Source organism: Erpetoichthys calabaricus, chromosome 4 (assembly GCF_900747795.2).
Source record: "Erpetoichthys calabaricus chromosome 4, fErpCal1.3, whole genome shotgun sequence".
Lineage (NCBI taxonomy): Eukaryota > Metazoa > Chordata > Cladistia > Polypteriformes > Polypteridae > Erpetoichthys > Erpetoichthys calabaricus.
Genome location: NC_041397.2, coordinates 303,474,088 through 303,487,258, shown reverse-complemented (window position 1 = coordinate 303,487,258; position 13,171 = coordinate 303,474,088). Strand labels below are relative to the sequence as shown.

At 38.8% G+C, this 13,171-nt stretch overlaps 1 protein-coding gene across 1 annotated transcript; it reads left to right on the top strand.

Annotated features, from left to right (window-relative positions):
• Nucleotides 1-2,464: 2,464 nt before the first annotated feature.
• Nucleotides 2,465-8,318, top strand: LOC114644572 (olfactory receptor 10A4-like). Its single transcript, XM_051927239.1, has 2 exons — nt 2,465-2,511; nt 6,855-8,318. Exons 1-2 carry the CDS (start codon nt 2,482-2,484, stop codon nt 7,848-7,850), a joined length of 1,026 nt encoding a protein of 341 aa, XP_051783199.1. The 5' UTR covers nt 2,465-2,481; the 3' UTR covers nt 7,851-8,318.
• The last annotated feature ends 4,853 nt before the right edge of the window (nt 8,319-13,171 follow it).

Genomic DNA, 13,171 nt, shown 5'->3' with positions numbered 1-13,171 from the left:
ACCTATACAGTGGATTCAGAAAGCATTCAGCCCCATTCACTTTTTGCACATTTTATTGAGTTACTTGCTGCACATTTCATTGTGTTGCAGATTTAATTTTAAATGGATACATTTGTCACTTTTGCCCATCAATCCATATTCAATGACCAATAATGACAAAGTGTAAACATGCTTTCAGAAAGGTCTGCAAATTTACTAAAAATCAAAAACTGATATCTCTCATTTATATAATTATTCATACCCTTTGCTGGGGCACTCCAAATTGTGGTTAGGTGATCCTGATGGCTTTAAGTCCCCTTGAGATGTGTCTAGAACTTGATTATAGTCCACCTATGCAAATTGAATTGATTGGAAAGACACACATCTGTGTATAGAAGGTCCTACAATTCACACTGCATGTCAGGACAAAAATTAACCTATGAAGTCTGAGGAAATCTCTGTAGACCTTTGGGATTAAACTGTGCTGAGGCATAGGACAAGGGGAGAAAATTATTTATAAACCCTTGAGTGTTTCCAGGAGCATTGTGGCCTCAATAATTGTGAAATGGAAGATGTTTGTAACCACCAGGAGTCTTTCCTGCTGTCTTATAACCAAAAGGTTCTGGGTTTGAGTCTGGGCGCTCCACGTTTTGAGTAGTAAGCTGCTATTGTTATCTCTACAATATAATAAAAACATACATTTGATTTGAGTCTGTAACACTCGGTGTAAATTTTGGCTACTTGTAAAAGTTAGCGCTTGTTTTTTTATTATTCAGTTTTATTCTGTCAGTGACGTTCGCATGGTACAACGAACTTGCCTCTCCCTCTCTGACTTCATGATGTTTATCTCCATTCTTTTAACAATAGCAGCGATGACCACAGTTGGTGCTGTGTCTGACACCTGCTCAGAACCAGTTGTTGTACCGGCAATCAAAGATACGGGGTTCCTTGACTGCTATCAGACTACCATACGGCATTTGCGCATTGACAACAAAGACACCCATGCAGAATGTGTGAAAAACAACAGGTTTGCTGCAATTTCAGACATTTGGCAATGTTTTGTTGAGAGCTATGTTTTGAGTTACAACCCAGGGCAAAGACTTTCCAAGTCTGTGGCCATAAAACTTATGGAGTCATTTCTGGACAACGGCAGAACCGTAACAACAGACGGCTTCTTCACAGCGCTTTCACTGACTGCTGTACCGTGACACAACTCTGCTTGGCATCAGAAGTAAAATGGGAGTTCCACCTGCAGCTAAAGTCACTTTAGTATGCAAGCAATTTGCCACGCTAGTGTTTAGATCTGGCAGTGCCATGCTGACGATGTATAGGCAGAACTTCAAGCACTATGTCTACTGAAGGCAGGCACTGCTCATCGCCTACTTAATGGCTCTGTGGCTAAGGTTATGTGATTTGTAAAGTTGCTAGTTCAAATCTTGTTACTGCCAGAAGTTATCCTACTCCATTGGGCCCTGGAAAAAGGCTCTTAACCTGAATAATGCTCCCACGGGCACTGTACAATGGTAAAGGTCAAAAGGCAATTTCCCCTAGAGGGATTAATAAAGTATAGAAAATCAAAAACAAAAAGACAAATTCCCTAACGTGAAGATTGGTGTTGGCAGCATTCAGTTATGGGGGTATTTTGTTAGCAGCAGGGTCACAGGTTTCAGAGTGCATGTGCCTTCAGACTGGGGCAATGGTTCACATTTCAGCAACTCAATAATCTGAAGCGTACAGTGAGAGAATGCCGGAGTGGCTTCAGTAGAAATCTCTGACCATCTTTGAGTGGCCCAGCCAAAGTCCAGACTTTAAATGTTATAGAACATCTGGGAAGAGAGCTGAAGATGGCAGTTTACATATGGTTTCCATTCAATCTAATTGAGCTTGAGTGGATCTGCCAATAAACTGCTCAAATCCAGGTGTGCAAAACTGGAAGCGACACACTGAGAAGACTCTAAACTGAAACTACTGCCAAAGGGGCTTCTACAAAGCACCAAATTAAGAGTCTGAATTTTTAAATGAATGAGATTTTTCTGTTTTTGATTTTTAATAAAGTTACAAACTTTTCTGGAAACATGTTTTCATTTGTCATTATGGGGTATCGAATGCAGATTGATGAGCAAAGAAAGTCAAATGTATCCATTTAAAATTGATTCTGCAACACAATGAAATGTGCAGCAAGTAAAGGGGTATGAATGCTTTCTGAATCCACTGTGTTTAATTTTTGTGTAATCAAAACACTTTATGTCTGGAGTTGTTTGTGTTTGAAGAATTCTGGAACCATTAAAGTCACAATTCCCAATACAGAATCTCCCGTCTTAGACTGAATTCCCAATACAGAATCTCTCGTCTTAGACTGAATTCCCAGTACAGAATTTCCCTTCTTAGTCTCCACAGATTCACTGAACTGTTAATTACAGCCCACACAGAGGGAAAGCTTAAAAATCAAGTGTGTGTAGAAGATGTGGGTCATATTAAGGTGGATGTTGGTGGCAGCAAGGAATGAGAAAAATAACACACAGAGGCATTGAGGTATGTTCTGTAACTGTTTAACTGTAGCCTTCAAAAAGTTCAGTTATTCCTCATTTATTGTATTTAATGAGCAATGTGTAAGCTGTCATTTAAGATAAGCTTTGTAGAATGCTAAACAGTAATGATGTTGTCAACAATTGTGTTTACATTGTTTAATTTAATAACACTAGTTAATTGACAAGGTCAGACATCTATGTAGACGTTATGCCATCTTATAATTATAACTTAAATTAATTATTAAAATCAGCCAATTAACACAAGCAATAGACTACAAATTAAGGAAGTGGCTGGAACCTCTGTCAACCTATAGGCACAAAGTTTAAAGACCCCTGTTTTAAACAAATTGAATGCATACTAGTGAAAAAATTCATTAACATGTGCTGTACACTTTATCAAATTTAGATCTCTAAACACACGTCCAAGTGCAGCACAACCTCCTTCTTCATGCTTTCGTCTTCCTCTTTTCTGTGCTCCTGACTGGTGTTGCCTTGAATCCATCTTTCTCAATTCAAGTCAAGTCAGTTTTATTTATAAAGCATATGTAAAATGGACTCCGCCAGGGCTGCCCTTTGTCACTGATTCTGTTCATAACTTTTATGGACAGAATTTCTAGGCGCAGCCAGGGTGTTGAGGGGGTCCGGCTTGGTGGACTCAGGATTGGGTCACTGCTTTTTGCAGATGATGTTGTCCTGTTTGCTTCATCAGGCCATGATCTTCAGCTCTCTCTGGATCGGTTCGCAGCCGAGTGTGAAGCGGCTGGGATGGGAATCAGCACCTCCAAATCCGAGACCATGGTCCTCAGCAGGAAAAGGGTGGAGTGCCCTCTCAGGGTTGGGAGCGGGATCCTGCCCCAAGTGGAGGAGTTCAAGTATCTCAGGGTCTTGTTCACGAGTGAGGGAAGAATGGAGCGTGAGATCGACAGGCGGATCGGTGCAGCGTCTGCAGTGATGCGGGCTCTGCATCGGCCTGTTGCGGTGAAAATGGAGCTGAGCCATAAGGCAAAGCTCTCAATTAACCAGTCAATCTATGTTCCTACCCTCACCTATGGTCATGAGCTATGGGTAGTGACCGAGAGAACAAGATCGCGAATACAAGCGGCTGAAATGAGTTTCCTCCGCAGGGTGTCTGGGCTCTCCCTTAAAGATAGGGTGAGAAGCTCAGTCATCCGGGAGGGGCTCAGAGTAGAGCCGCTGCTCCTCCGCATCGAGAGGAGTCAGATGAGGTGGCTCGGGCATCTGATCAGGATGCCTCCTGGACGCCTCCCTGGTGAGGTGTTCCGGGCACGTCCAACTGGGAGGAGGCCCCGGGGAAGACCCAGGACACGCTGGAGGGACTATGTCTCTCGACTTGCCTGGGAACGCCTCGGGATTCTCCCGGAAGAGCTAGAAGAAGTGGCCGGGGAGAGGGAAGTCTGGGCATCTCTGCTCAAGCTGCTGCCCCCGCGACCCGACCTCGGATAAGCAGAAGAGGATGGATGGATGGATGGATGGATGTAAAAACAATAGAATTTAGGCCAAACAGTATATACAATATTTCCAGAGAAAACTATTTACAATATACATAGCCTTAAACAATAAAAAATATTATAACTTTATAATCTTTTATATTCTTAACCAAAAAAAATAGAGTAGCATACTTTTCCTGAAACAAAAAGAGCAAAGAACAGGGCGTCACACAAACAGCTTCTCCCCTATGCGTATTAAACAATAAATCAAATCAATTAAAAATTATTCTAAACATGACTATTAATACAAAATAAATAAAATGAGATTTAAAATAAAAATTTAAACTCAAAATATACATATGGTTATATTGTACACAATGCCAAATTACATTAACATGCTGTTCACCACACTAAAGTGTTATAAATGCAGAATAAAAGAAAAAAAAGAGAGATCAATTGAAATCACATGGGTTGTGATAACTGGATAGAATAAAAACTTGCAGCAACAGGCAGACCCTTAGCAACACTGAATTAACCTTCAGGTGGACTATATTTTATATTTTGGAGCAGAGGCGATTTTAGAGACTCTGGGGGTGCCAGGCAAAAAAAAAACTCCATGGGCTCCTCCGTCTCACACTCCCCCGAGTTTCAACATGATGAAATGTATTATTTTAGTGCAAAGTGTAAATTAATAAAATCAACAGGGAGGATTTAATAAACACAAATCCTTTATTTGAATTTTGTTAAAAACAGATTAAATAAAACACTGCAATAAATACAACATTTGTGTAGAAAATAGAAAAAAAATAATAAAGTAAAGTGCATTTTAAAAATCTGAATACATGAAAAAGTAAAGTAAGGTGTACATGGTAATAAAAAATAAATACATATGGCATATTTTAATAACTCTATATTATAAAAGAAAATCTTGAGATGAGACAAGACTATTATCAAGAGATTTTTTCAAGTCCCATCCTCCTTTCAACCATTTCAGGTTAATGGCCCACGTCCACGGTCTTCTCACCTCTCATTCGTGTGAATGCTTTTGTCAGACACAGTTCCTGTGCTCTCAGCTCTTATAAAATTTTATGATCAAATTCGCAAATTGGTTAAATGTGTATCAATAGACTCTGCTGAAACAGTTGGTGGAGATGTTGTGGAAGATGAAAACATCAACTTACAATATCCCATAGAATATCTACAACTGTTAACACTGTCCAGTCTTCCACTGGCCGAATTACTGTTGAAAGAAGGATGTATCATAATGGTATTGCATAATTTATGTATGAGTGATGGGCTATGCAATAGGACAAGATTAATTATATATTTATAATTGCTCAAATCCCCTCATTCTACAGCTAAATTGGTGTTGCTTATTAAGGGCGTGCACTGACCACAGCAGGGTCTGGAGAGTCTGAAGCCATATCAGAAATAGTTGAATTGTGTAAACAAATCGAGTCAAGGGCAGCACGGTGGCACAGTGGTAGCACTGCTGCCTCGCAGTAAGGAGACCTGGGTTCGTTCCCGGGTCCTCCCTGCGTGGAGTTTGCATGTTCTCCCCATGTCTGTGTGGGTTTCCTCCCACAGTCCAAAGACATGCAGGTTAGGTGCATTGGCGATCCTAAATTTTCCTTAGTGTATGGGTGTGTGTGTGTGTGTGTATGTGCCATGCGGTGGGCTGGTGCCCTGCCCGGGGTTTGTTTCCTGCCTTGCGCCCTGTGTTGGCTGGGATTGGGTCCAGCAGACCCCCGTGACCCTGTGTTAGGATATAGCGGGTTGGACAATGACTGACTGACTGGCAAGCCGAGTAAGTTTTTGCTTCCAGACATGTACAGCGCCTTCCATAATGTTTGAGACAAAGACACATTTTTCCTTGATTTATTCCTCTGCTCCACAGTTTAAAATTACAAATCAAACAATTCAGATGTGATTAAAGTGGACATTGCAGACTTTCATTTAAGTGGATTTACATACATTTTAGTCACACAACACTTTTTCTACACGGTCCCCCCGTTTCAGCGCACCATAATGTTTGGGACACAGTAATGGAAGGTCTATTAAAGCCGTCATGTATAGGACTTTGTTGCCTATCCCTTGCATGCAATGACTGCTTGAAGTCTGCTATTCGTAGACATCAGCAGGTGCCGAAGATCTTCTCTGGTGATGCTCTGCCAAGCCTCTAATGCAGCCATCTTTAGCTCCTGCTTGTTTCGGGGTCTTGTCCCCTTTAGTTTTCTCTTCAGCCTGTGGAACATACAGTATAAGAGCCATTTGTATAATAATATGTTAAAGTATAAGTATTAGTTGATTAATCAGGTCTTTGTGAATAATAAGCAGGTGCTCAATTCGTCTGTCCTGCTTGTAGCTTTAATTCTGTAAAGTGTGATGTTGTGAGTTGATTGCTGTTAAGCAGGACACGGAGCAGCAGTTTTTGATTGTTGTAGCTGGGTGTAATTACATAGGTTTACAGTAAAAGAAATGTCCTTTTTGGAAATATGTTAGGCCAAGTTTAATACGTTTGTCATGTTCTTTAATTTACCAGTGTTTTGTAATAAAGTTCTTAAATCATATGGAAGAAGTTATGAGTAATTTAATGTGTCAGAATCTTCAGATCTGCTCAAAGTGGAACTTAACAGAGAGTCGGCGCTATTGAAAGCTCTGTCTTCATTTTCTCCTCTTCTACTTTTCCCTGCACTGAGTTCAAAGTGCATCTCATAACTGACTCTGCCTTCTTGATCAGCTTGTTGATTTGGTGGGATAAGCACACTATAGTGTTGAAAATTGAGTTTTGTTCAGTGAATTAAAATTTAAGCAAAACTAGATGCACTGTATGTACCTCTGCTTGATAATGCAAAACGTTTCTTTTGACAGTTATTTTCTTCTGTCTTCATTTTAATAGATCAATCACATCTACCAGAAAATGAATGGCTCCAAAGCCACATTACTCACAGACTTTGAGATTGTGGGATTTCCCGGCCTTCAGGACTACAAGCCGGCTCTCTTTGCTGGATTTCTCACCCTCTTTTTAGTAACACTCATAGCAAATCTTCTCATTCTCATTTTGGTGGCACTGGACCAAAGGCTTCACGTGCCCATGTACTTTTTTCTCTGGAATTTGTCATTGCTAGACATTTTAATATCAATTGCAATAATCCCTAAACTGTTAGCAGTTCTTTTGGGATACAGTGGCACAATTTCTTTGTCTGCATGTTTTGGTCAAATGTATTTCATCATATCTATTGGGGCAACGGAGAATTGCCTGGTGGCAGCGATGGCATATGATCGATATGTTGCAGTAGTGAAACCGCTACATTACAACGTAATTATCAATTTGAAGACATGCCTAGTAATAGCAGCCATTGTCTGGATCCTGGGATTCCTCATACCAGCCTCATCAGTTACTTTGGCTTCGTTTTTGCCATATTGTGCCTCTAACCGAATTCTTCACTGTTTCTGTGATTACCCAGCTGTTGTATCCCTGGCCTGTGCAGACATTACTGATCATGCAAATGGAGCTCTGGGAGTCGCTATGCTCGCTATTTATGTGCCTTTCGTCTTTGTACTTTGGTCTTATTTTAGGATTGTGCTTTCTGTTCTAAAACTTAAAACAGCAGAGAGTCGTGCAAAGGCCTTCTCCATGTGCTCCTCACATTTGATTGTGGTGCTGCTTTATTATAGTTCTACAGCGATTGTATACATAGGCTTAAGAATCAACAATATCTCATATGATGGACGCATTTTCATCGGTGGATTGAATTATTTTCTAATACCAATGGTGAACCCAATGATCTACAGTTTACGAAATGAAAAGATGAAGGAAGCAGCTAAAAAATATATGAAATTTCAGTTTCTTATTTCAAAAAAACCTAAAAATGGCATCAATAGCATAAGATAAGGTGGCCACATATTGAAAGTGTCTTATATCCAAGGCACGGCCATACTAAATTGGCTGCAGATGGAGATATGTAATAACTGGTGGTATATTTGATTTCTATCACTATTATTTATCAAATGTTCTGTGTGTACTGCTTGTCAATATTATATTAAATAAATGAGTACAGACCAGTGTTTTGCTTTGCCTTATTTTTAATTTATAAATTCAAGATTATGGCAAACCAAATTAACATTTAGAGATACAATCACTAACCAAATGATTATGAAAACCTGTACACCTGCTTATGCATGCAATTATCTAATCAACCAATCACGTGGAAGCAGCACAATACATAAAATTATGCAGAAATGGATCAGAAGCTTCAATTATTGTTCACATCAAGCACCAGTATTGGAAAAATGTGATGTCAGTGATTTCGACAATGGCAAGATTGTTGGTGCCAGACAGGCTGGATTGAGTATTTCTGTAACTGCTGATCTCTTCGGGTTTTCACACGCAACAATCTCTAGAGTTTATTCAAAATGGTGTGACAAATAAAAAACATCCAGTGAGCACCAGTTCTGTATACAAAAAATGCGTTGTGGATGAGAGAGCCCAGAGGAGAATGGCCAGACTGGTTTGAGCTGACTGAAAGGCAATGGTAAATCATATTCCTGCTCCATACAACTGTGGTGAGTAGACAAGCATATCAGAATGCACAACATGTCAAACCTTGATGTGGGTGAGCTACAACAGCAGAAGACCACATCAGGTGCCACTCTTGTCAGCCAAAAACAGTAAGCTGAGGCTGCAATGGGCACAGGCTCACCAAAACTGGACAATTGAAGAGTGGAAAACATAGCCTGGTCTGTTAAATCTTGATTTCTGCTGAACACACAGGTGGTGTGGTAGAACTTGGTGCCAACAGCACAAATCCAAGCTCCCAGTCTGCCTTTTGTCAACAGTCCAGGCTGGTGGTGGTTGTGTAATGGTGTGGGGAATGTTTTTGTGGCAAACTTTGGACCTGTTAATACCAATCAGTCATTGCTTGAACGCCATCGCCTATTTGAGTATTGCTGCTGACCACTTGCATCCCTTCGTGTCTACAATGTACGCATCTTCTAATGGCTACTTCGAGCATGACGATGCACTTTATCACAAAGCAAACTGGTTTCATGAACATGGCAATGAGTTCAGTGTTCTGAAGTGGCCTTCTCACTCACCAGATCTGAACTGAATAGAACACATTTGGGATGTGGTAGAATGGGAAATGACAAATCGGCAGAAACTGTGTGATACAGTACTTCATTTGAATTTCACCCACCAACTCACTCATTTTCCTCTTTTCAGCTTCCTACTTTCTCAGCAATCTCAGATCTTGTCTGTAAGTCTAAGCCATCCACCTGTCAACTGGACCCCCTCCCTACAGTTCTGGTCAAAGCCTGCCTCCACTCTCTGGTCCCTCTCTGCTATAATCCACTCTTCTCTCACTACTGGTACTGTTACTTCATCTTTTTAAACTGCTGCAATAACCCCAATACTGAAAAAAACCTGGTGCCGCTCCGACTAATTTCAGTAATTTTCGTCCTATTTCTAATCTACCCTTAATTTCCAAAATTCTTGAAAAAATAGTGGCTATTCAACTTCATTCTCATTTATCTCAAAATAATCTGTATTAACAGTTCCAGTCTGATTTTCGTCCCCTCCACAGTACAGAAACGGCACTCATAAAAATGACTAATGACCTCTTTATGGCAGCTGATTCTGGTTTAATTCCTATTCTCATCCTCCCTGATCTGAATGAAGCCTTTGACACTATTTGCCACACGACTCTTCTCAATAGATTATCTTCAATTGGCATTACCCACACTCCACTAGATTGGTTCAGATCCTACCTCTCAGGCCGCACTCAGTTTGTTCATCTTAAAACTTTCACATCCCAACCCACCGCTGTTACTTCAGGTGGGCTCTGTCCTGGGGCCCGTCCTTTTCATTATTTACCTCCTTCCCCTTGGAAATATCTTTCATAAATATAACATTAGCTTCCACTGTTATGCTGATGACATCCAGCTCTCTCTCACTAGCAAACCTACTGTTTCCTTTCCACCCTCCTCGTTTTTTGATTGCATAGCAGAAATCAAATCCTGGTTTTCTTCAAATTTTCTTGAATTAAATAGTGACAAAACTGAGGTTCTCCTCAATGGTACAAAATCAAAACTATCCAAAACTGATCACTTTTCATTTGTTATTGATAATTCCTCTGTCTCCCCTAACCCACAGGTTAAGAGTCTGGGTGTCATCCTTGACAGTACTTTATCCTTTCAGTCCCACATCAATAACATCTCCCACTCTGCATATTTCCACTTGCGTAACATTAATCGTATTCACCCCTCTCTCACTCCCCTGCTATCCTTGTCCACAGCCTTGTCACTTCTTGTCTGGATTTTTGCAATTCCCTTTTCTTTGTTGTTTCTCGCAAATCTCTTTATAAGCTTCAACTGGTCCAGAATTCAGCTGCCCGCCTAAATCATTACTAGAACCCCCTCTATTCACCATATCACTCCCGTTTTGCAGCAGCTTCACTGGCTTCCAGTTAAGTTCCGCATTCAATTCAAAATTCTTCTGTTACCATTTAAGGCTCTCCACAACCTCTCCCCTCCATATCTGTCTGACCTCCTCCATGTTGCCATTCCCTGCCATACCCTTAGATCCTCTTCCTCCATCCACTTGATTGTCCCCTTCGTCCGTCTTACCACTATGGGGAGCAGAGCATTCAATTGCTCTGCTCGCCAGCTCTGGAACTCACTACCATCTGAGCTTAGAAATATTGAATCATTTTCACTTTTCATATCTAAACTTAAAACTCATTTATTTAAGACTGCTTTTTCTCTTTGATTACAATTGCTCTGTCTGATTTTAATTTTTGTATTTTAGTTTTGTTAATAATCTGTGTTTAGTCTATTGTTCGGTGTCTTTGAGTGTTTAGAAAGGTGTCTACAAATAAATAAAATGTATTATTATTATTATTAATGTGGACCAGAATCTCAAATAAATGTTTCCAACATCCTGTGGAGTTCATGCCAGGAGGAAGTGAGGCTGTGGTTTAAAGAATTGAGTCAAAGATTTGTGTTTAAAGATATTTGGAAATCCATTTAAGATATTTAAAAATTAGTGACAGATATCTGAAACATCTACTTTAAGATACCATGAATGCATTTTAAGATATCCATCCATCCATTTTCCATCCCGCTGAATCCAAACAGGGTCACGGGGGTCCGCTGGAGCCAATCCCAGCCAACACAGGGCACAAGGCAGGGAACCAATCCCGGGCAGGGTGCCAACCCACCGCAGGACACACACAAACACACCCACACACCAAGCACACACTAGGGCCAATTTAGAATTGCCAATCCACCTAACCAGCATGTCTTTGGATTGTGGGAGGAAACCCACGCAGACACGGGGAGAACATGCAAACTCCACGCAGGGAGGACCCGGGAATCGAACCCAGGTCCTCAGGTCTCCCAACTGCGAGGCAGCAGCGCTACCCACTGCGCCACCGTGCCGCCCCATTTTAAGATATCTCAAACAGATTTCAAGACATCTTGAACTGATAGAACTTCACTCTGAAGAAAAATAAGTAAGGCTTTCAAAATTCATCCAAGAAGCAGGTCAGGATCTTCAGTGGTCCGCCCAATAGAGGCTCACTTAGTCCAGTCAAGCACCAAATACTAATTGCTGGCGTTAGCTGGAGTAGGCCAAAAATAAGGGAGATTGCCAAAAAAACTATATATATATCACAAAAATACACCAAAAACCTAACAAGGAGAAGGGTCACGGCAAACCTTTGGCTTGATCACAAAAAGAGTTATAAATAAATATATATACAATTAAAATATTTATTACAAAAAAAAGCTTGATATAGCCACTCAAGGCAAAAGGGCCTTGCCTAAAACCCTGCTACAGTAAAAAGTTGTCTTTCTAAGTGGATTACAGTATCTCACTTATTTTGGTATGTTCAGGTACTCAAGATCTTGAAGAACACACTTCAGTAATCAAAAAGCTTTGCCACAATCGTCTAGAATGTGTTTTCGCACAATTCTTGTACATGATGAGAACCACTTTTTCAACAATTTATGTACTTCTGTGAATAAAAATATATAACACTTTTGAATTATTGTTTGAAAAGTTGATGAAAGTTGCACATATGTCACAGCATGGCTGAATCACCATTCATTTTAGCCATAGTCTCCAGGGGCCTAACAAACGAGCGCCTTTTATTAATAACTAGCAAAATACCCGCGCTTCGCAGCGGAGAAGTAGTGTGTTAAAGAGGTTATGAAAAAGTAAAGGAAACATTTTAAAAATAACGTAACATGATTGTCAATGTAATTGTGTTGTCATTGTTATGAGTGTTGCTGTCATATATATATATATATATATATGCATACATATACACATATATTATATATATATATATATATATTATATAGATATAATATATATATATATATACACATATACATATATATATAATATATACATATATACACACATATATATATAATATATATATATACACATATATATATATATATATAGCAAAATACCCGCGCTTCGCAGCGGAGAAGTAGTGTGTTAAAGAGGTTATGAAAAAGTAAAGGAAACATTTTAAAAATAACGTAACATGATTGTCAATGTAATTGTGTTGTCATTGTTATGAGTGTTGCCATCATATATATATATACATACATATACACATATATTATATATATATATATATACACATATATTATATATATATACATACACATATTATATATATATATATATATATATATATATATATATATACACACACATATATATATATAATATATATACACATATATTATATATATATATATGTACACACACATACACACATATATATAATATATATATATACACATATATATATATATACACACACATATATATATAATATATATATACATACATATATATATATATAAAATATATATATACACATATATATATGTGTATATATATTATATATATATATGTGTTTATATATATATATATATATATATATATATATATATATATGTATGTGTGTGTGTGTGTATATATATTATATATATATACTATATATATGTGTATATATATATATTGTATATATATATAATATATATACACATATATAATATACAGTGGTGTGAAAAACTATTTGCCCCCTTCCTGATTTCTTATTCTTTTGCATGTTTGTCACACAAAATGTTTCTGATCATCAAACACATTTAACCATTAATCAAATATAACACAAGTAAACACAAAATGCA

Coding starts and splice junctions, on each gene's coding strand:
- LOC114644572 (XM_051927239.1), top strand. CDS start 2,482: ATGAGAAAAATAACACACAGAGGCATTGAG. Junction 2,512..6,854: donor TAACACACAGAGGCATTGAG/GTATGTTCTGTA, acceptor TCATTTTAATAG/ATCAATCACATCTACCAGAA.